Raw genomic sequence first — 23,152 nt, 5'->3', positions numbered from 1 at the left:
TTTTCTCATTAGGTTTTCCTTTTATTAACACAAATTCTTCTTTTATGTTTTAGTTTTAAATAGTAATTTCTAACCATGTTTAAACTATGGCAAATCTCAAGGGAAGGGGAAGTCAGCATGTAATTCAAAATCACAGACCAGTGTCTTATATTTTCAGACCCTTTGCTCTTCCCATGAATATTTCCAGAGCAGTTTCTTAGGATTTAAAAAAAAAAAAAAAAAACATATGTAGGAAATTCTTAAGCCAGTCTTTAATCAGAGTTATGTGGAAATTGAGACATTTTTCCTTGACTTCCTCTTCCTTACCTATTCTTCACCAATAGGACTGAGAAGGTAAATAAAATTTTCTTTACAGCAAACAAGGAAATAGAAGGGTCTTTGAGGAAAAATCTGTGGCTCTGGCAGTTGTGAAATTAGGAAGCTTCCCAGCAAACTGGGCAAAGAAGGCAGCTTTTTAAAGGGTTTTTCATAAAACACTTTGGGAGTCCGTGACAGGTCATCACAAAATTACAGAAAGCCCATTTAGGGGGTTCATCTGGAGATTTAGAAAAAGCAACCACAAAAATGTTGACAATAAACATTTTGCCCTAAAAATTTGCATAATATTGAAAAAATCAGCCTTATAAATGTGAAATCCTTGTTGTATTATTACAAAATTCTGTAAATTGCAAGTTTCTTGAACACTTCTGATAAAATGACTGCAGCTTGTTGGTGTTGGAGGAATGAATCCAAGTTCTTTGGAATCTCAAGAAACAAAGGAAATGCCCCAAATGACCATAATGGGATTCCACTGACAAGAACATAACAAAATGGTTATAAATGAATCTGTTCTATGACTTCAGAGGCTTGACAGTCCCACCCAAGGTCACCAGGAAAGCTTTGAACATTTCTCCATTCAATACATTCTGCAGCTCTACAGACTTTTATAAGGAAGAATGAATCACATTTTCTCAATACTAATATGTATAAATTTTGATGGATGAGCAGGAACAGGATAATAATGAAGAAACATGTAGGAATATTAACTGCAGGAAACTAGGTTTTCAACTTCTGGGAAGGAGCAGGAAGAGATTAAAATTGTGACTCCAAAAATATACAGGTGGGTAAGCCTACAAATAGCCAAAGAAATATTCAATATTTCAAAAGCCTCTTAGATATACAGTGGTAAGAAAATACTTTGGTATTTCAGGATGTCCAGAAGGCAAGGAGTTTATGTTGAATCCTTTCTTAGGATGAAGTTTTGCTTTTCAACCTTTAGATAATGTTACTTTATCTGAAAACTGTGATGATTAAAATTCTAAAAATGTGATCCTTACTGATTTGTACATCTTTCTTTTATATAGGAGACACAGCAGTTCGAGAAGTTTTTGAAGAGACTGGTATAAAATCAGAATTCAGGTCCCTTCTGAGCATTCGGCAACAGCACACCAATCCCGGAGCTTTTGGGAAGTCAGATATGTATATCATCTGTCGCTTAAAGCCATATTCATTCACCATAAATTTTTGCCAGCATGAATGCTTAAGGTGTGAGTGGATGGATCTCCATGACCTGGTCAAGACTGAAAACACAACTCCCATCACCAGCAGAGTTGCTAGGCTGCTTCTCTACGGGTACAGAGAAGGGTTTGACAAGATTGATTTCACCGTGGAAGAACTTCCAGCAGTTTACACAGGCTTGTTCTATAAACTGTATCATAAGGAACTGCCAGAGAATTATAGAACTATGATAGGAATGGATTAAATCCATATTTGTGTTTTTAAAAATGTTAAGTAAATTGTACGTGTAGGATAATGTGTACCATATTATATGAAGTGGTGGACATTTGGGGTTAACTAATATCTGACTTTAATTTTCCAATTTTGTATATTTCCATGAAGAAAATTTGTTTTTAAAAGCCTCTTTCCAAATGAAGCAAACGTATGACAAAGAGTGTAGCTCTAAATAAGCTTCACTGGATAAAGAGAAATGCTATATAAAAGGTGGAAGTCTATACTTTTTCTAGGAACTTTTATTGCTTTTCTTTACTAAGGCAATGGTTAAATATTTAGTATTAGATAAAAGGTTATCTGACCATTTATCCAAACTGAGCAGCTAGCTGTACATTTTTTTCTTTCACTAACAAATTTCTAAAACATCTTCTTTCATATGAAATGAGATCAGATGCTGCTATTAAGATCAGCTCTTAGCAGACATTGGAAGAAAAAGTATAGCTTTCTGCCCAGGTCCTGTTTTGGGTCCAAGTTTATACTGCCCAGTTCGTTTCAGTGCCACATACCAGCTGGAGTATTTCCTTGACCGATAAGTATTGTAGTTATTAGATTCCAATCGTTCAAAAAAGAAACACTCGTCCGTAACACATTTCTGAAAAACAAAGGAAGAATGAGTAGTTGTTATTATGCTTTCACATGAAACACTTATGAGAGTGCACTGCCCCTTCTGCTCAACCAGCAGCAGTGCTCTTGGCTTCAGAACAAACTAGTTTGCAACACTCAACGGGCCAAAGTCTGACAGAATCTAGCTCTGCAGAGGGATGCAGGACAAGAACTCAGCACGTCAGCAGGACAGCTTTCAGGCACATCTCTTCAGAGGAGGAATTCAAGGACCATTCTCCAGCCCTACAATGGACAGGTCGGGTATCAGGCAGCGAGAGCACACAGATGCTGTCAGAACCACACTGCCTCAGACTTGAGCCATCCCATAAACATAGCTTTCATGAAGGGGGATATACCCAGTAACAAAGAACACACTTCACTTAGTGAAACCCAAAGCTGTGGCTTCCCGTTAGGTATGTATGGCACATCCATATTCCTCCCAGTCCAGAGGCTGGTGACTAATCAGGGGTCGTTTTTACTTATACCAGGGTTCCCCTGAAACTGCTGGAAGGGTAACCCAGAGATACCTTCGTAAAGAAGAAGGCTTTGTTAATTAATACTTTACTCACAGAAACAGTATCAATTCATAAATTACAGCAATTTTTTTCTAGTGGCTAACATTTCTAAGGCATAAAAAGAATAGTTTATTATATAGAATATAATGTATATATAATGCCAAAAAATTGTATTAGAACATTAATATATGATTAATATTCCCAAAACACTAACAGAGAATGAAGAATAAGTAACATAGACCATATTTATTTCTGGCAGTGTCTTTCTTGTGGGAGGGGAAACTACTCTCCGTTTTTATTTCGATTGAACTCTTTAGGGGGGGGAGGGGGAAAAGCTAACTTTACAAATAGACCTGGAAATACTTTCCAAGTAATGAAGTCTAATAGGCTGCTACATTATTTCAAGTAAATGTTCAAAAATCAATTTCACAGGGTACTGATGATAGTTCTTGACCTCTGGAGTGTGTGTTTGAGGGGGTGTCAACAAATGATTTACTTTAAAGAAAAATCATTTACTACTTATATTACAATTAGGAAGAAAGAATTATACCCATATGGAAATCCATAAAAATTTATACATATTTGTATTTCCACATACAAATACAACATGTACATGTATGACATAAACCTAAAGCTTCGTATTAATGAGTGTACCAGATCCCAGCTTATTTCTGTATACTCAAATCTAGGAAACTTCAGGTTTACAAAAACTACACAGTCAAAAGACTTGAATCCTTTCCCAGATTCTTTAGTTCTAAGATAAACAGTGGCACAAACTGTGAGAAAAACATAAATCAATAAGCAGAACAATGAAAAGAGCTGGCATAATAACCAAAATTAAAATGATCTACACGTAACTGGCGTTTCCGTCATCTAAAGTAAGGGTGTGGTACTAGATCTTGTAATCTGCTTCTAGAGATAAGAATTTTACTGGATATTTACTTGGCCTTAATGTTTTGACCATTGTTAACTTTTCAAAATGGAAATACAAAATCTGATTTGCCCATTTTTTGTAACAAATTACTACGAAAGCAACTGAAGTCTTTCTTATGCAAATAAGTGACAGGTAGCATTACAGAGAAGCATTCATTGCACAAGGACCCAGCTATGTGATACACAGGACTGTCCTATGCATAAAGATTACACCTAGGATAATACTGATATTCTATATAGCTAGTACTTTAACTCTTCCTTTGAAGTTGATTATGCTTTTTGTGTTAACTGAAGTCAACCTGTGTTACTTTGTCATTTTCCAGTGCCACTGATAAAAATCTTCCTCTTTCCCTATTCCAGGTTTAGGATCAGGAGTAGAAGCAAATAGGGGATCCTGGGCATTTCAGTCGGTTAAGCATCTGACTCTTGATTTCAGCCCAGGTCATGATCTCACTCACAGTTTGTGAGATCAAGCCCTGCATTGGGTTCTGCACTTGTTGAGCAGAGCCTGCTTGGGATTCTCTCTCCCTCTCTCTCTACCCCTCCCCCACTCACACGCATTTTCTCTCTCTCTCTCAAAATAAACACATTTTAGAAAAAGAAGCAAGCAGAGTAAAGAATGAGAGAATAAGTCACAGTAATCCTAAAGATAACATGAAAGGTCATCATTGAGCTTCACAGGCTAATTCTCCAGAGACCTGAACCACCTCATTCAGTCATCATTCTGGACATTGATTTTTTTGGTGTTCTGTCAGCTTCCAGGATGTCCCACCTTGCTAAGTTGGCACTCCCTACAGTGCTTGGCCTTTGGGATACATACCATGCAATAATATCTGTCTTCTCAACCAGTTCCTAGTATTTCAGAGAAAAGAAATAGTACCAGGGATTAAGTGGATAATACATCATGAATCCACGTTTTTGTTTTTGTGGGTTTTTTTGTACAGAACTTACTTGTACCCTTACAAAAACAAATGGGAGGGAAGGAAAACTAGCTTCTGTGCTGAGTGTTCAGATACGTAAATTTACTAAACTATTACATACTTGAAAACAAACTACATTTTTCAAAATGGGTAGTAGGGGAAAAATTCAAGTCTCAAGTCAAGCAGGCATTTAACAGCCCAATGTAAATACAATTTTCAATCCTCTCCATTCTAAGTTTACAAATCATCATCGGTGACTGTGATTTCAATATTCCCTGTTAAAAATGAATGCAAAGTAATTTTTGCCAAAATTTATAAACATTTACAGAGCTTTTTCCCTATTCTCAATGTTTAACGCTAACCTTTTCAAACTTAGAAGAAAAGGGAATCTTCAAAGAAATGATGTCACAGAAGAAGTGGATAAAGTAGTTTCTAAGGGTTTATAACAACTTGTACCCTGTCTTTGAGGCCCTTATTTTGTATAGGCCAATGATCTGGGAATTCCCTTAATTCATGGCTTTTGACTGTTTCCATGTGTATCATTTAAAGATCACAACAATCTTGTGACATAATTATCTTATACCCATTATTTAAAACTCAATGCTCTTCATAACTTATTTCAGATTGTGGACACTCACTCTGCCTATGTATCTGATCCCTTTTCATAAAGCTAAGTTTTTCTTTTTTTTTTAATTCAAGAATAATTGGGGGATATAGAAGACACACAGTTTAAATGGTGCATTTACTCATTTAATGCATAGTTTTTCTTCCAGCCACTGGGATACATCAATGAACAAAACTGAACAAGGATCCCCTGCCTTTGTGCCAAATTCCAACTGGAGAGACACGCAATAACTAAATACATTATATGTTAAAATATGATAAATCCTATGGAAAAATGTAAAGCTGAGTAGGGTAAGAGGGATTGGGAGTAGAGGAATACAAATTAGGTTGCAATATTAGCATAGTCACAGTATGAGCAATTAAGAAACTGACATTTGAGCAAATACTTGAAAGTGAAGTTAACTTGAAAGAGTTAACCATCCAGCTCTCAGAGAAGAAAGAGCATTCCAAACAGAAGGAATAGCTAGTGCAAAAGCCCTACAGTAGGACCATGCCTAGAATGTGTGAGAGGCAGCAAAGAGGCCAATGTGGATGAAGCGAGGGCTTGAAGGGAAGATACAAAACAGATGAACATAAGGAAAGGGAAGCAAAAATAACATAAAAACAGAGGGGGACAAAACACAAGAGACTCTTAAATATAGCGAACAAACAGAGGGTTGGTTGCTGGAGGGGTTGTGGGAGGGGAGATGGGCTAAATGGGTAAGGGGCATTAAGGAAGACACTTGTTGGGATGAGCACTGGGTGTTATATATAGGGGATGAATCACTAGAATCTACTGAAATCATTGTTGCACTATATGCTAACTTGGATGTATATTTAATTAATTAAATGTTTATTTCTTTTCTTAATGAGTAAATCAAATTGTGTTAGCCTCCAGTAAAAATACAATGATACTGCAGAATCTAAAACTAGAGAGCTAAGACCAAAGAAATTCAGACTAAGAATTGAAATATATCAAGATCATCTAACTTTATAGACTATTTAGGCCCTGGGAAAACTAAATCAGATGGCTCTAATAATTTGACTATCCCAACAACATCTGTGAGGGTCTTTGGTGGGCCAGGCAACCTGGATTCCAGACTTGCCTTAATTCTTAACTAACTTACATTTATGAGGAAGTCACTTAACTTTTCCAAGCCTTACTTTCCTCATCTGTAAAATAAGATTATATTAGATGATCTTTAGGATCCTTCCCAATCTTAGAGATGCCTGGGTGACTCAGTTGGCTAAGCATCTGACTCTTGATTTCAGCTCAGGTCATGATCTCATGGTTTGTGAGATCAAGCCCCGAGTCAGGCTCAGTGTGGAGCCTGCTTGGGATTTTCTCTCCTTTTCTCTCCACCCCACCCCTACGCAGTCTCAGTCTCTGTCTCTGTCTGTCTGTCTGTCTCTCTCTCTCTCTCTCTCTCTCTCTTCCTCTCAAAATAAATAAATAAATAAACATTGGGAAAAAAAAAGATCCTTCCCAATCTTTAACAATCTTTAAGGCTTTAAAGTCTTTTAAACAATCTTTAAGTCTTGATATACAATGAGAAAAGAAGTATCTCCCATTATACATTGATCAATCACACAAATCTGGTCCACTGCTACATGTTAGATTTGAACTTTATGGTCATTTCCCCATGCTCTGTTTTTTGGATTGTTTATTCCTTTACAGTACTTTGATTTTTCAGTTTTGGCTTATGAGGGAGTTTGCTCAACATGAATCCAGAAATGCTTTGCTTACACCACTTCTGAGAATTAAAAACAGACATGATGTAAGTATCAATGTTGATTATTTCAGAGCAAAATAAAACATACAAATTGTGAAAAGTTAAAAGCAAATTGGACCTTAATTTTTTTATATACATAGAAGTTGTGTAAAATTTTATGAGATTGGTTTGTAAAAGCAGTAATTCTCATTAGGTAGTAACCTTTGCATTTAATATTTTCTCTCTTAAAAATCACATACATTCCTCTTCAATTACTGTATTTTTCTAACAAATTTGATCAGTATGTATTGTCAATCTAGATAATTGGATAATTGAGCCCTCCAAAATCTATTTTCCCTACTTTGCTATGCACAGGGGTCTCATTTCATTGTTAAGGCCCCTCAACTAAGAAAGTTATTGCAAAGGTATAAAAAAAAAAAAAAAAGTAGTTTACTTTTGCAGTTATTAAATGTATATCCTCAGAGAATACAATTTTTTTTCATATTTCACTATTATGGATCAACATAAGTTATACACATTTCTCATATTGCGATATCTTGTTAAGGATTTCATAATCTATAGCATTATCTAGAAATCAATATGCAATTTTCTAGCAGATAATGACCAGGCACATTTTTTATACCAATGCTAACACTGATGTTTGGGGACTTAAATTTAAAACTACAGTTAACTTCACTATATGCAGTTGCAGTTTTTTTAAACCTACAATTTGTGAACACATAACAAATCATAAATCCTAATATTTGTTCTGGGCTTCTGTTGTTCATGGCAACAAAATTTATCCTGCTATGGAATGGAATAAGAATCTGTTGTGTATTAAAGAATTACTCAATTTCAGCCTCTAAATATAGGCTTTGCCAGTTAAATATAGTTAGTTTAAACTTTTACTTTTTCTAACTCCAAAGTGGGGGGGGGGGGGGGGGGGGGGCAGGCAGACCCTTAAGAAATGTTTTCAAACAGTGAGAAATCCTTACCCTGAAAGTATTCATGCCATTAATATGTGAAGGTATTAGGGGAAAAAATAGTACATAACTTAAGTCTTTTTTCATACTCCCAATGGTAGCAATCAATGTAACACAACTCTTAAGAACCAAAATATTTTATGTGTCCAGAGTACTCTTCTATCTGTGACAAAATGAGAATGTTTAGCAAATCACTCAAGAATCACACACAGGGGAGAATGGAGAAGAATCCAGGGATGTGCCATAACACAATAGTCTGAAATGGAGCCAGGGAGAAGAGTGGAAAGAATTATGCCTATGGCAAGTGCAAGTTCATAAAGTGGCTTTCCACTACTTGCAACATATGGTGTATAAGGCACTTCAGCAGTCTATCCACCTCTCCAGCCTTATCTCTTCTTCCCTTCCACTTTACATTTCCTTTGCACTTTACACTCCAGCAGTAGTGAATTACTAATAATGCTAGAGAAACACCTCCTAAGCTTTCTGACTTTGCATGTGCCGTGCCCTGGAAGTACCTATACTCTCATCTCCACTCCTCTGCCCCATGACTTCATGATGAATTCCTTCTTCCATGTCATCTAAAATCCCATTTATATGTCATCCTCCCCAATCTAGACAAATTTAGGCCCTTCCTTTCCTATATTACTTCCTATGTCATAGTATTTCTTACTTCCTTTCCAATATTATTATGCATCTATACAAGATACAGAAACAATACATCAAAACCCTTACACATTATTACAAATACTTATTTACACTTCTGCCTCCCCAAGATTATGAATCATTACGGACACAGACCATTTTGTATTCAACTTTATAACCCAGTTGCCTAGCATAACATCTGGCACACTGTTGGCTCAATAAATATTGGCTATTCTTGAAGAGAATTCTGAAGTTTATTCAACTACCAAAGAGAGTGCATGCCATTATACCCAGACTTGTTATTTATCCTGCAAAAATCACACAAATTGATAACATATCAACATAAATATATCTTTGTCAGATGATCAATCAGATGATTGAAATATTTTCTCCCTAAGTCTGTTTTGGTCCTTGAGAAATCCAAAGGTCTTCACTCAGAAAAATTTTCAAAAACTATTTGTATGCCGTAAAACACCACAAGTGTTCAGTAATATTAGATCCATTCTAATTATGGAAATAATTATAGGCGATTGTAAGGGGAAAGTTATAGGCGATTGTAACTGGCTACTGGTACTGGTATGATGACTATTGTGTATACACACACATGTATGTGCGCGCGCGCACACACACACACACACACACACGCACACACACACACACTTTCAGGTATGTGTCCCATCTATTCCCCCAATGAGACAGGAGTTGGATCTATATCTTTTATACTGCTTTATTTCTGTGCACTATTCCCCACACACTATGTCTGCTCAACAAACATGTAATCCTGGTTCTAATGACAATGGTGGAGGTGGCAGGGAGCCTGCATTAGTGAAAAGAATATTACCCAGGAGCTAGGACTCATAACTAGCTTTGAGAAAAAGTAAAAGAGTGAAGTCATTGTCCTGAGTTTATATATAAATGAGAAGATGAAGAGGAAGTAAATATTATGAGGATCTATTATGCATGACCCAGATTGGGCACTGGATGTAAATTATCTAATTTAGTCCTCACAAAAACTCTATAAGATAAGATCATTGTTGTCTCTATGTTACAGGTAAGGAAACTCAGAATAATTTGCTCAAGAACACACAGCTAATACATGGCAGAGCCACTATCAGTATCTAGGTTAAGAGCCCACATTATCAACAAGTATTCTATATGGCAAGCATTTTGTATGTGAAATCTGAAAAAAGAAACTTAAAGACTGATACTCAAAATTGTATATATCCACCCCACTGATCTTCAAACAACTACACAATATGAGTTTATTTTCATAACTGTGGCTTAATAGCTTTGCAGAGAAGGCAGTAAAATACAATGAATTAGAGCTCATGCTCTCGAGTCAAGACTGCCTCAAATGCCATCCAGGCTCTACTTCCTAGCAGCTGTGTTTCCATGGTTACTTTATTACTTCCTCAGAACTTTAGTTTTTTTATCTGTGAAATACAGTAATACTGTATTTTAGAGGGTGAATATAAATTATTTAATACTTGCAAAATCCTTAATGAAGAATAAATACCACTACTAGTAATTAAAGCAACAAAAGCCAATGAACAAAAAAACTACAAAAAACAGAGAGCATTACTTACAGAAGCCAGTAATCTTCCATCTTCCTTCATGGCAAGATAGCGGTTTGCACAGACTCCTTTGATGGACACAACCCCTCTCTCTTCTGCCTGAAGTTGCAGTTTGACTGTAAATAATGGGGGAAAAATTACCTTTGTAGCATCACAGAAAAAACAGCCATCTACACACTTATGCAATATAAAGACAAGAGCAACCAGCTAATCCACTCTGGAGGACTGGCAAGGTGGAGGGAAAGGGGACCGGTGTCAATTAGATCATACTCGGATGAGACCCAGATGCTCTAGAGCATGAGTGCTTCCAGATTCCCTTCTCACTCTAGTGTCAGTGAGCAGAGAAGAGTGGCAGAATGGGGAAATGTTTTCCTTTGATGTGTAATTAGTCTCCACTTGGCCTGTTAACTGCTTACATATTTTTAAAAAGTGAACATATTTTTAAAGTACATAAAAATGTAAACCTCTTGTAAAAATTTCCACACTACTGCCTAAGTTTAAGCTTTTTTTTTTTTTAATGTTTATTTGAGAGAGCAAGAGAGAGAGAGAGCACATGCGCACATAAGGGGCGGGGGGCGGGGGGCAGGGGTGGAGTGGTGGCAGAGGATCCCAAGTGGGCTCTGTGCTGACAGCAAGAGAGCGGATGAGGGGCTCAAACTCACAAAATGGCAAGATCATGACCTGAGCCCAAGTCAAGCGCTTAACCATTTGAGCCACCCAGGTACCCCTTAAGTTTAAACTTTTTAAGTTATTTTTAACCAATTCTTCACAAATAAGATATAACTGCTCACTATTATCTTTTGGTTTGTTTTTCCTTGAGTTTCTTTTCTGTTTCAAACTTTTCTGTAAATTCTAGTTAAATAGTGTAATATTGGTTTCAGGAGTAGACTTTAGTGATTCATCACTTCCATATAACACCCAGTGCTCATCACAACAAGTGTTCTCCTTAATGCCCATCACCAATCCAGACCATCCCCCCATCCACCACCCCTCCATGAACCCTGTTTGTTAAGACTTTATGTTTATCTTCCCTTTTTCCTTCCCCTGTGTTCATCTGTTTTTTCCTACACATCTTATTTCTAGCTTCCCTCTTTTAAAATTGTTCATATTTATTTATTTTTGAAAGAGAGAGAGACAATGTGAGTGGGGAAGGGGCAGAGAGAGAGGGAGAGAGAGAATCCCAAGCAGGTCCACGCTGTTAGCACAGAGCCCAACATAGGGCTGAAACCCCACAAAACTAGTGAGATCATGACCTGAGCCAAAACCAAAAGTAGGACACTTAACCGACGGAGCCACCCAGGCGCCCCTAGCTTCCCCCTTAATACAATACCAATGCATTTATCTTTCTTGAAAGAGGGATTGTGATGTATAGCTATTTTAGTTTGCAAATATCTATGTAGTGGAAAACTAAAATGCTCATACTTAATTTGCTTTTACAACGTGTTGAAAGATTTTCAGAATGTAAGATCTTGAAGAGGGTGACCTGTTATACTGCATGATCAGTATTAAGCAGATCGTAGTAGGAAAAAAATAGATATTACATGATTATAATTATGCCATAAGAATAATTATCTAATTGATTCAAATAAAAATGAAGTTAACATCTTCTGTTTTGCTATTCAGAGGCAGCATTCTCCTGCCCAGAACAGTATTCTCCAAAATGTATTTTGGCAAACAGAGGTTACATATAAAAAACAGGTTCTGGGGCCAAATAAGTTTAGGAAAGTCTTGGTTAAGCCAAGTTAACTCTTTATTACCTTCTCACACCTTTGCTTCTTATAACTTGCCTTATAAGTCACCATAAGAGGGTATACACCATAAGAGGGTAAGTATACATTGTTTATATAAAATTTACCTGGTGTTAGAATGAATTTTTGCATTCAACATATCTAGGACATTCTTGAGAACAACAGAAAAAAAGCAGTAAATATTCAAACATTTAGAAATCAGTATAATATTATTTAGATAACATTACAAAGTAAGTTAATTCTCACAGGCATTTCCAGGTAGCTAGGGAAACATGGCATAAAAAAGCAATGTTTGAAAGATTCTGGAATTATTATTCACTTTGTTAGATATTATTATGTCATATAATTATGTTTTAAATTTTTCTCTATCAAGCAGAGCAACATACAGGTAAAATAAGACATAACATCTGGGATTAGCTTAAAAATATTTTAGCAACCAAAAATAACATATTCTAGCAGCCAATCATTTTTTTTATAAAGTGGGCAGGATATTTTTATTATTTTTAAATAAACATCTATTTTTTAGAGAGTATGTGTGTGTAAGTGGGGGAGAGAGGCAGAGAAAGAGAGAGAGAGAGAGAGAGAGAGAGAGAGAGAATCTCAAGCAGGTTCCATGCTTAGCGTGGAGCCTAATGCAGGGCTCAATCCCATGACCCTAGGATCACGACCAGAACCAAAGTTGAGTCAGATGTGTGACTAAGCCACCCAGACAACCCTAAAGTGGGCAGGATAAATAAAACAAGATTGACTAACCTATGTCAATAGTTATTAGAAGCATGGGAGTTTATTATTCTATTTGCACTAGTTTATGTCTTTTTAGTCTGTTGAACATTTAATGTGTGATTCTCTTCTGTGTATCAGTCATTATTAGATTCCAGACAGCACAGCAGTAGGTAAGCCTGCAGTTACCAGGCAAAATTGTTCTGCAGAATCTTACAAGATAATACAAGGCAAAATGAATATAATCAAAACATGAAAACTAAACAAAGAAGTTAATAAAGCCTTTTTCACAATACAGGGAAATGTAGAAAATAAGATTTATTTTTAACAAATATAACCAAAATTGTCTTAATGATTATGAGAAAAATCCTTATATACAACTCTAAAGTGATCTAGATAAGCCATATTAATTATGAACGCATTTATATTTCTTTTTAGCTCAGAAGGTTGCATAAATGCTCATTAGGCAAGATTGCATAATCACTATACTTTCTTCCGGTGCCTCATCAATAAAGCATAGCCTAGCTCTAGCCCACCATCATTAAGTGTGTATTAATGGTCATAAGGGAGATTATGGATAGTAATCTCAGTAACAGTGACTCAATACTAGTGGCCAATACCAGTGACTCAATACCCAGAGTAACATCATTGATTGATTCATCAACCTTTTAGAGATTCCTTGGGTATTATTCCACACTAGGCAATTATCACTCAGTAAGTCACTAAAAATTAAGTATCAATTGTAGATGCCTAAAAAAAATGTTTCCACTGCCAAATAATTACATGCACTTTAAAAATAAATACAGCCTAAAACGACAAGCTGTATAAGCCATAAAAGTCATAAATTTTCTTTAAAAACCCATTAAAACTGAAATGCAAAGTAACTCAAATTAACTAAATTCCATATACATATGATCCCTTCTCAAAAACAGAAATGACTAACTGCTTTTATCTCTGACAGAGGAAAGAATAAACCTGTCAAAAAGGGAAGTATGGAGATACCAGCTGAAATTTTACTAACTCTTAATAGCTGTTGATGTGAAGAATTAGAATTCTGAGGAGCTCTAATCAAAGAACAACTCCATATCCACCTGCTGGTTCTCTCACAGAGCTTGCACCTAGTGGACAACCACCACATATCAAAGGTTGGGACAGAACAGAAAGACTGAGAAATCTTCCTAAAGTACCTTAGGCCTTTGCTGAGTGCAAAGCAGCAGACCACTGAAAGAGGGGAGCAGGACAAAGCTAAAGAAGATTCCTCTGACAGGCACTGAGCTGTCACCAAATGCAAAGCAGGATCAAAAGAGCTCTTCCAAGATAAAGAAAGCCAAGTGTTGAGTTCAAGAGTAAGGCTAACCCCTGACCTACCCAAACAGTTGGCAGCTGGCTATAAGGCAAACTAGAATACAAAAAATCTACTCAACCCAAAAGAAGAAAGGAAATGAGAACCATAAGGACAAAGAACAGATGGGGGAAATTAGAAAACAAATTCCAAGATGGCAGATTAAACCCAAACATACCAATAATTACCTAAAAGCAAATGAATACATTTAAAAGAAAAAATTCTCAAGATAAAAAAGATTTAACTGTGCTGTTTACAAGAAAAGCACATTAAATACAAAGACACAGGAGTTGAAAGTAAAAATGTGGGAAAAAAATATAAAATGTACACCCTAAGTGTAAGAATGCTGGTATGACTATATTAATATGACAATGTGGACTTCAAAGCAATAGTATAGAGATGAACAAGGTTATTGCACGATGCTAAGAGGGTAAGATACATCAATACATAATAATCTTAAATATGTAGATAGAATAATAGAATCTGAAAATATCTGAAGCAAAATTGACAAAAGAAATGAACAAATCAATAAGTATATGGAATATATAAGTAACATCTACCAACTTGACCTGATTTTTTTTTTTTTTTTTAGATCAGGTAGCTTTCATTCACCTGAGACTTTATTCTCCTATTAACATCATAGTCTTTTGAAAACTGCTAAAAAAATAAATAAACTGCCAGCATGGTAAGCTAGCTTATGCTTATTTGCCTAGTAGACTTGAATTGTTCAAATCAATTACCTCCAGCTAACAAGCTCTTTTTCCAAAGCCACCATGATATTAATATCAAGGGCTTTTGTCCTAAACTATTGGGTGCTTCTGGTTTCTTTGTTTTCTTTAACAACCTGTAATATGTAGTAATTCACAGATGATACAATTCATTTAAAGTGCACATAAAATTCAATGGTTTTATTATAGTCACAGAATTGTGGAACCATCATTACAATCAATTTTAGAACGTCTTCACCCTCCCATACGCTTTAGTACTCATTAGTGCTCACCTACCATGTCCCCAGTACCACCATCCTCAGCCCTAGGCTACCATTAATCTACTTCCTGTTTCTATAGATTTGCCTATTCTGGATATTTCATATCAATGGAATCATGCAATATGTGGTATTCTATGACTGGCTTCTTTCACTTAGTATAAGGTTTTCAAGGTTCATGCACATCGTGGCCATTATCAGTACTTCATTTGTTTTTATTGCCAAATAACATTCCATTGAATAGATGAACCACATTTGATTTACCCATCTATCAGCTGATGAACATTTGGTTTGTTTCCCATTTTTGGCTACTCTGAACTATGCTATGAACATGTTATGAACATGCTACACAAACAAGATTTTGTAGACATATTTTCATTTCTTCTGGATATACACTAAGAAGTCGAGTTACTGGATCATATGGTGACTATGTTTAATCATTTAGGAACATTCAGACTATTTTCAAAGCAACCATTTTACATTCCCACTAGAAATTGAGGGTTCCAATTTCTCTACATCCAGACTACATTTGTTAAATTCTGTGGGGTTTTGTTTTGTTTTGTTTTTTCTATTTCTGTTCTTATTATAGTCATCCTAGCTGGGTATGAAGTGTTATCTCATATTTCTGATATGCATTTTTCTGATGGGCAATAATATCAGGCATCTTTTCAAGTATTCATTGACTATTTGTATACCTCCTTTAGAGAAATGTCTATTCAGATCCTAGGCTCACTTTAATTAGGTTATCTTTGTATCAATGAATTGTAAGAACTCTTTATATATTCTACACAAAAATCCCTAATCAGATATCTGACTTGCAAATATTTTCTCCCATCATGTGGGCTGAATTTCCACTTTCTTGATGTTGTCCTTTGAAGCATAAACATTTTTAGTCTTCATGAAATCAAATTTATCAATTTTGTTCTTTCATTTTTTGTGCTTTTATTGTCATATCTAAAAAAACACTGCTTAATCCAAGGTCATGAGGGTTTACACCTTAGCTTTTCTCTTGAGAAATTTAGTTTTATCTCATCCATTTAGGTTTTGAGCCATTTTGAGTTAATTTTTAGTATGGAGTATGAAGATCCAACTTCACTCTTTTCCATGCAAATACACCACCAAATTGACACTTAAAGGTCAGTTCACCCAAGCAGAATATGCATTCTTTTAAGGAATATGCCTAAGAATAAATTACATATTGGCCATAAAACAAGTCTCAGTCCATTTAAAAGGATTGAAATCAAACAAAGTATTATATTAGAAATTAGTAACAATAAGTTATCTAGAAATCCCCCAAATATTTGGAGATTAAGCAATATATTTCTTAAAAAACACACACAGATAAACCACAAGGGAAATTAGAAAGTATTTCTAATTGTATGACAATGGAAACTCAACATGCTTAAAGGGAAAGCTATAGCTTTAAGTGTTGATACTAGAAAAGCAGAAAATTATGAAAATCTAAGCTTCTACCCCAAGAACTAGAAAAAGATTTTGCCAATATTATTTTATTTTATGTATATTTTTATTCCTACTCCAGTTAGTTAATGCAGTGTTATATTAGTTTCAGGTATACCATATAGTGATTCAACACTTCCATACACCACCCTGTGCTCATCATGACTAGTACACACCTTCATCCCCATCACCTATTTCACCCATTACCCCAAGCCCCTCCCCTCTGTTAACCATCAAATTGTTCTCTATTATTAAGAACTACAAAAAGATTTCTAAATAAGACTTCTAATCTCAGGCCCAAAGTAATAGCAGAGGGAATACTTACTATGTAAAAAGTATACACTTGAATATACATGGAGCAGAAAATTAACCCAGAGTTAGTTAAAATATTTTCATATACCTTTTGACATTTTGAATTTTTTCTTGGTTGAGCATATGTTACTTTTATAAGAACATAACAATGCTAGCATTGTCAGTTTTAAAATAATCTAGAATAAAACATAAAGTGTGTACCATGTAAACATGACTATGAAAATAATCACATTTATGAGTTACAAGAGGGAGTGGACATTTCTCAATTAAAAGAAACATAAGAGACATATGAATAAACGCAATGTGTAAACCTTGTTTGAATCCTGATTAAAGCAAGTATTTTTTAAAATTTTTGTAAAAAAATAAAAGGACATAGGGGAAATTTTAAAACTAGCTGGATATTGTGCTTCTAAGGGAATTTTTAAATTTTTAGGCATGAGAATGGAACTGTTACTATTTTCTTAAGGTCTCATAGCAATACATATGAATCATTTATGTATCTGATATGTACTAATACATACATATCACTTATTTATTTATATGATCATTCTTTAAAATTTTTTCAAGTTTATTTATTTTGAGAGACAGAGAGAAAGAATGACCAAGGAAGGGACAGAGAGAGAGGAAGAGAGAATCCCAAGCAAGCTCCAAGCTGTCAATGCAGAGCTGGATGCAGCGTTCTAATTCACAAACCATGAGATCATGACCTGAACCGAAATCAAGAGTCAGACGCTTAACCTAGGCTGAGCCACCCAGGCACCCCTACATAATCATTTTCTAAATTACTTGATGAAATGATATGTCATCTAGTATATACTTCAAAACAATGCAGTACCAGGGAGGGGAAAAAGAGCTAGTGAAGGTACAGATAAAACAATTGGTCATGTGATGATAACTGCTGAAGCTGGGTGATGGATACATAGGGTTCATTATACTGGTCCTTCTATTTTTGCATATAACTTAAATTTCCTCTAATAAAAGGTTTTGTAGGTTAAAAAAGAACAAAGCAAGTAACCAAAGGCAGCTCATTGGGCAATTAGTGTTAATTTGGTTGGAAACGTATTGAAGGGTATTTTCTTAGATAATTAGGCCTGCTATAATACAGATACCATAGACTTGATGACTTAAGTAAACACTTATTTCTCACAGTTCTGGAGGCTGAGGAATCCAAGATCAAGATGTTATTAGCTTTGGTGTCTGGTGATTTAAACAGCTATCATCTCTCTGTGTCTTCACTAGGGGAAAGGGGCTAAGGAACTCGGCAGGGTCTCTTTTTTTTTTTTTTAATTTTTTTTTTCAACGTTTTTTATTTATTTTTGGGACAGAGAGAGACAGACAGAGCATGAACGGGGGAGGGGCAGAGAGAGGGAGACACAGAATCGGAAACAGGCTCCAGGCTCTGAGCCATCAGCCCAGAGCCCGACGCGGGGCTCGAACTCACGGACCACGAGATCGTGACCTGGCTGAAGTCGGACGCTTAACCGACTGCGCCACCCAGGCGCCCCTGCGGGGTCTCTTTTTTAAGGACACTGATCCCACTCATAAGAGCTCTGTCCACATGACTTCATCAAATCCCAAAGGCCCCACCTTCTTTTTTTTTCCTTTTAATTCGAATATAACTTACAGTGTTAGACTAGTTTCAGGTGTACAATTTAGTGATTCAACAATCCTATACATTACTCAGTGCTCAACAACATATTTTTTTTTAATTTTTTCAAATATTTATTTTTGAGAGAGAGACCGAGCACAAGCAGGGGAAGGGCAGAGAGAGAGGGAGACCGAAGCAGGTTCCAGGCTCTGAGCTGTTAGCACAAACCCCAACATGGGGCTCCAACTCATGAACTGATCATGATCAACTCATGATCATGACCTGAGCCGAAGTCGGACACTCAACTGACTGAGCCACCCAGGTGCTCCTAGATAAGTATAGTCAATCCTCTTGACCTATTTCACCCATCCTCCCACGCACCTCCCCTCTGGTAACCATGTTTGTTCTCTATAGTTAAGAGTCCATCTTTTGGTTTGTCTCTTTTTTTCTTTATTTCTTAAATTCCACATGAGTGAAATCATATAGTACTTGTTGTCTTTCTCTGATTTTGCTTAGGATTATACTCTCTAGCTCCATCCATGTTGTTGCAAATGGCAAGATTTCATTCTTTTTTAATGGCTGAATAATATTCCATTGTGTGTGTATACACAAACCACATCTTTATTCATTCATCTATCGATGGGACACTTGGGTTGCTTCCATAATTTGGCTACTGTAAATAATGCTGCAATATACACAGAGGTGCATGTATCCCTTTGAATTCGTGTTTTTGTATTTGGGGATAAATACCCAGGTGTGTGATTATTGGGTCATAGGGTGGGTGGTTCTATTTTTAACTTTTTCAGGAACATCCATCCTGTTTTCCACAGTGGCTATACCAATTTCCATTGGTTGATGTGACTATTTTTGTGCCAGTACCATACTGTTTTCATGACTACAGCTTTGTAGTATAACTTGAAATTGGAGATTGTGACACCTCCAGCTTTCCTTTTTCAAGATTGCTTTGGTTATTTGAGGTCTTTTGTGGTTCCATACAAATTTTAGGATTCTTTGTTCTAGTTATGTGACAAATGCCGTTGGTATTTTGATAGGGATTGCATTGAATCTGTAGATTGCTTTGGGCAGTATGGACATTTTAAAAATATTTGTTCATCAAATCCATGGGCATAGAATATCTTTCCATTTGTTTGTGTCATCTTCAATTTCTTCATCAGTGTCTTTTAGTTTTCATAGTCTTTCACCTCTTCAGTTAGGTTTATTCTTAGGTAACTTACTATTTGTGGTGCAATTGTAAATGGGAATGTTTTCTTAATTTCTCTTTCTGCTGCTTTATTATCAGTATATAGAAATGCAACAGATTTCAGTTCTGAATTCATTTATCCGTTCTAGAAGTTTTTTGGTGAAGTCTTTAGGGTTTTCTATATATAGTATCCTGTCATCTGCAAATAGTGAAAGTTTTGCTTCTTCCTTACCAATGGATGCTGTTTATTCCCTTTTCTTATTTGATTGCTGTGGCTAGGATTTCCAGTACTGTGAGAGTGGACATCCCAAAGGCCCCACCTTCTAATACCATTACATTGGGGTTAGGACTTCAATGTATGAATTGGGTGAGAGGAGAAACACAAACATTCAGTCCACAATAGGTATAAAAACTATGTTTATGTTCCAGATAGAGTCCCTCAGATACTCTACAGATTCCATACAATGTGAAATTCCAGCTAGTACTCAAAAATACTGAACAGTACAGTCCAGTGAAACTAAATTTGGTTGCATTCAAGTTAGATTTTTAGTTGTCACTGTTCCATGTTACACTGGCTTCATGGGGAGGAAAGATACAATAATCATATGTCAGATTTAGAAGACTCTTAATAAGTAAAGCCATTGGATCTTATGACTTAGAACAGGCATTAGCCAAAGACACGTTTCATTTGCTAGAAGGAGAGTGGGGAGAAGGGTTTCTTAAAGAAATAGTTTTAAATATTAAGTATGTTAAGATAGGAAATGAAAGGAATTGCATTATATTCCATATAAAGAGTACACTGTAAAATTTTCCACACTTCTCAGGAAAGAAAATATAACAAGCAGACAAGCCTGCGAAAATCTGTTCTGAAAAATGGAAGATGACTTAATCATCAACTCTTCTGAACCATAAAAATGATTGATTCTGTCTATGTCTAACCAGGGAAGCGATCATCCTCAGCCTAGTTTCTGGAAATGTAAAATTTATATTTTTATACTTACATAAATGTTAAAGCCTTGATTTTCACCTTACATAAAAACAATACACTATTTTAGTGCTTCAATACAGGTTTTCAGTTGTATACTTATAAAGTATCTACCATATAGCTCTTAAAAAAAAAAAGATATTTTCTCCATGAGAATACTATGAAGCTTGCACTTAAAAAGTACTTAATAAGTGATTATAAAATAGAACATTCGTTTTTGTTATATAATAAGTACTATTCTGTGGCACACACTTAGCTAGACTCTGGAATTATAATCCACTCTGGAAAACCTTCTGTGGTCATTCCCTCCTCCCTGCTCTCCTCAGTTTATGATAGGAACCTTCTCCTCTATACTCTCATATTATCCTGTTTTCTCCACTTGGAACAATTTTGTATCACATGTGTCTTTCTTTCCCTGATTGTAAATTTCTTGAGGGCAGGGAGATGTACCTTGCCCATCTCTACATCCCATGCTGTAGCACAATGCCAGGCATGTAGGATTGCTTAGTGAATGTTTGGTGGATGAAAGCATCTCATGCAAGACAAAAATGGATGAAGAAACAATTGCAGCAATGCTCTTGGTTTCATACTTGAGTTTTATACAGGCTCTATGAGAAGTACAGAAAAGGACATGTTATTAGATGTCAGGAATCTTTCTAGGAGGAATGAGATTTCAGCTAAGTTTTAAAGGGTAAGTAGGAAATAATTTCATGAAGAAGGTACAGGGTAGGGAGATAAGGAGGAATGATATTCCAGGTAGAATGTCATTCCAGAACTGAGGTATGAAATAAGCCACATTTGTCCAAAATAGCCAAGTCCTAGACAGCTAAAGCAATCAGCAAAATGCAGACTGAGAGATTAAAACACATATTTAAAAAGCAAAACTAAAGCAGAATACTTAAGGATTCCTATCGATACGATGAAACAATAATACAAAGAAGTTATTAAAATAAAAATCTATAGGAGCACCTGGGTGGCTCAGTCAGTTGAGTGTCTGACTCTTGATTTTGGCTCAGGTCATGATCCCAGGGACATGGGATCCAGCCCCACATCAGGCTCCATGCTGCACATGGAGGCTGCTTAAGATTCTCCCCCTCTCTCTCTCTCCTCTGCCCCTCTCCCCCTCTTGTGTGTGCACTCTTTCTCTCCAAAATTAAAAAAAAAAAATCAGTTCACTTTTATTGAGAAGGCAAGGGACTGTGATTGAGACAGAGGACATGGGCTTCTAGGGTGGCTGACAAAATTGTTTTTCGATCTGAGTGACAGTTACAAGAATGTTCACCTAGTAATAATTCATTAAAGTACAAGATGTTTTATGTGGTTTTCTGTATCAATGGTATATCTATGTTGTAAAAGCAAAAGTACTACACTAAAAGACCTTTTAAATTGGGCCTTGAACACTGATTTAACCCAGGTCATTACAGCAAGTTGGAGACCACTCACTATACTGAGTTTTTGAATGCACAGAAATCCACAATTTTGATAAACACAGACTTAGCTTATAATTCAACTTTCTTTTCTGTTATAGCAAAAAAAATTTTTTTGAATGCACAGACATCCATAATTTTGATAAACACAGACTAAGCTTATAATTCAACTTTATTTTCTGTTATAGCAAAAAAAAAAAAAAACTACAAACCACAAAATTGATGGATCTCATCATTAGGCAAGACCTTAGTAGTATATTAGTCTCATCATTGTACAATTACATTTTAAATCCTATCTACAATATCCATGAGAAACAGCTGTCTAACTTTTACTTGAAAATCTTCAGCAAAGGAGAATTTATACAGTCTTTCTAAAATATTTGGTTATGCAATCAAAGGAACAGAAATTCTGATCATCATAAGTAAACAACGCAAATGCTTAAGTGCTCAGATTATTAGCACTTGACACATTTAATTCTGCAGTAAAACTAAAATGTCAAACTATTATTTCAGGGTTATTTCTACTGCTCAAAACATTTTGGAACTCTTTTTTTTTTTTTTTTTTTTGGCATTTCCCCCAGAATTTGCATTGTTTTCTTTTGAATATGCTCAAGTATGATAAATCTTAAACTCCACTTAGATTTATTGGTGATAAATCTAACACCAATTTGTTAGAGCTGTGAAGGAGGACTTCAAGACCATCTAGTGTACTTTTCTCATTTATAAATAAGGAAGCTGACATTTAGACAGTTTTGTCCCTGGTGAAAGAATATCATTTTTGGAAACCGTCAAGTCAGTATTTCCAAGAATGGTGAATATATTTATGCACTCATTCAATAAAGATTTTTTAGTTACAGCTATGTGCCAGGTACTGTGTGCTAAGCAATAGGAAGCACAAAGCAAAAGACAACATTGGTCTTTGACCTTGAAGAACATGCCGTATTGTCAAGGAGAAGAGCAATTGTATACACATAACTAAACAAGCTCAATACTTTAAGCGCCATGAGAGAAATACACACAAACTACCTTGAGAGTTCTAAGTGCATTTAACCTAGCCTGGGAAATTAACGGTTTCCTGGGAGCAGTGACAACTGAATGGAGACCAAAGGAATTAGCAGGAGTTAGTCAGGA

General features: G+C 35.8%; 2 protein-coding genes across 5 annotated transcripts in view; one reads left to right on the top strand and one right to left on the bottom strand.

Annotated features, from left to right (window-relative positions):
* Window positions 1-6,213, top strand: part of NUDT6 (nudix hydrolase 6) — a 44,547-nt gene extending 38,334 nt beyond the window's left edge. For all 4 annotated transcript variants that reach the window (XM_049631139.1, XM_049631136.1, XM_049631138.1 and 1 more), the window contains exon 5: window positions 1,344-6,213. In XM_049631139.1, the coding sequence (XP_049487096.1) occupies window positions 1,344-1,741 (398 nt within the window). In that variant the 3' untranslated portion in view covers window positions 1,742-6,213. The remainder of the gene's footprint in view (window positions 1-1,343) is intronic.
* The window catches only part of FGF2 (fibroblast growth factor 2), a 59,806-nt gene continuing 38,827 nt past the window's right edge, over window positions 2,174-23,152 (bottom strand). Inside the window, exons 2-3 of the mRNA XM_049631140.1 lie at window positions 10,268-10,371; window positions 2,174-2,362 (exon numbers count right to left, since the gene is read on the bottom strand). Coding sequence (XP_049487097.1) covers window positions 2,177-2,362; window positions 10,268-10,371 — 290 coding nt within the window. The 3' untranslated portion in view covers window positions 2,174-2,176. The remainder of the gene's footprint in view (window positions 2,363-10,267; window positions 10,372-23,152) is intronic.

The sequence above is a fragment of the Panthera uncia genome, chromosome B1 (genome assembly GCF_023721935.1).
Source record: "Panthera uncia isolate 11264 chromosome B1, Puncia_PCG_1.0, whole genome shotgun sequence".
NCBI lineage: Eukaryota > Metazoa > Chordata > Mammalia > Carnivora > Felidae > Panthera > Panthera uncia.
The sequence above is the reverse complement of the archived record's forward strand: the minus strand, read 5'-3'. Positions and strand labels throughout refer to the sequence as shown.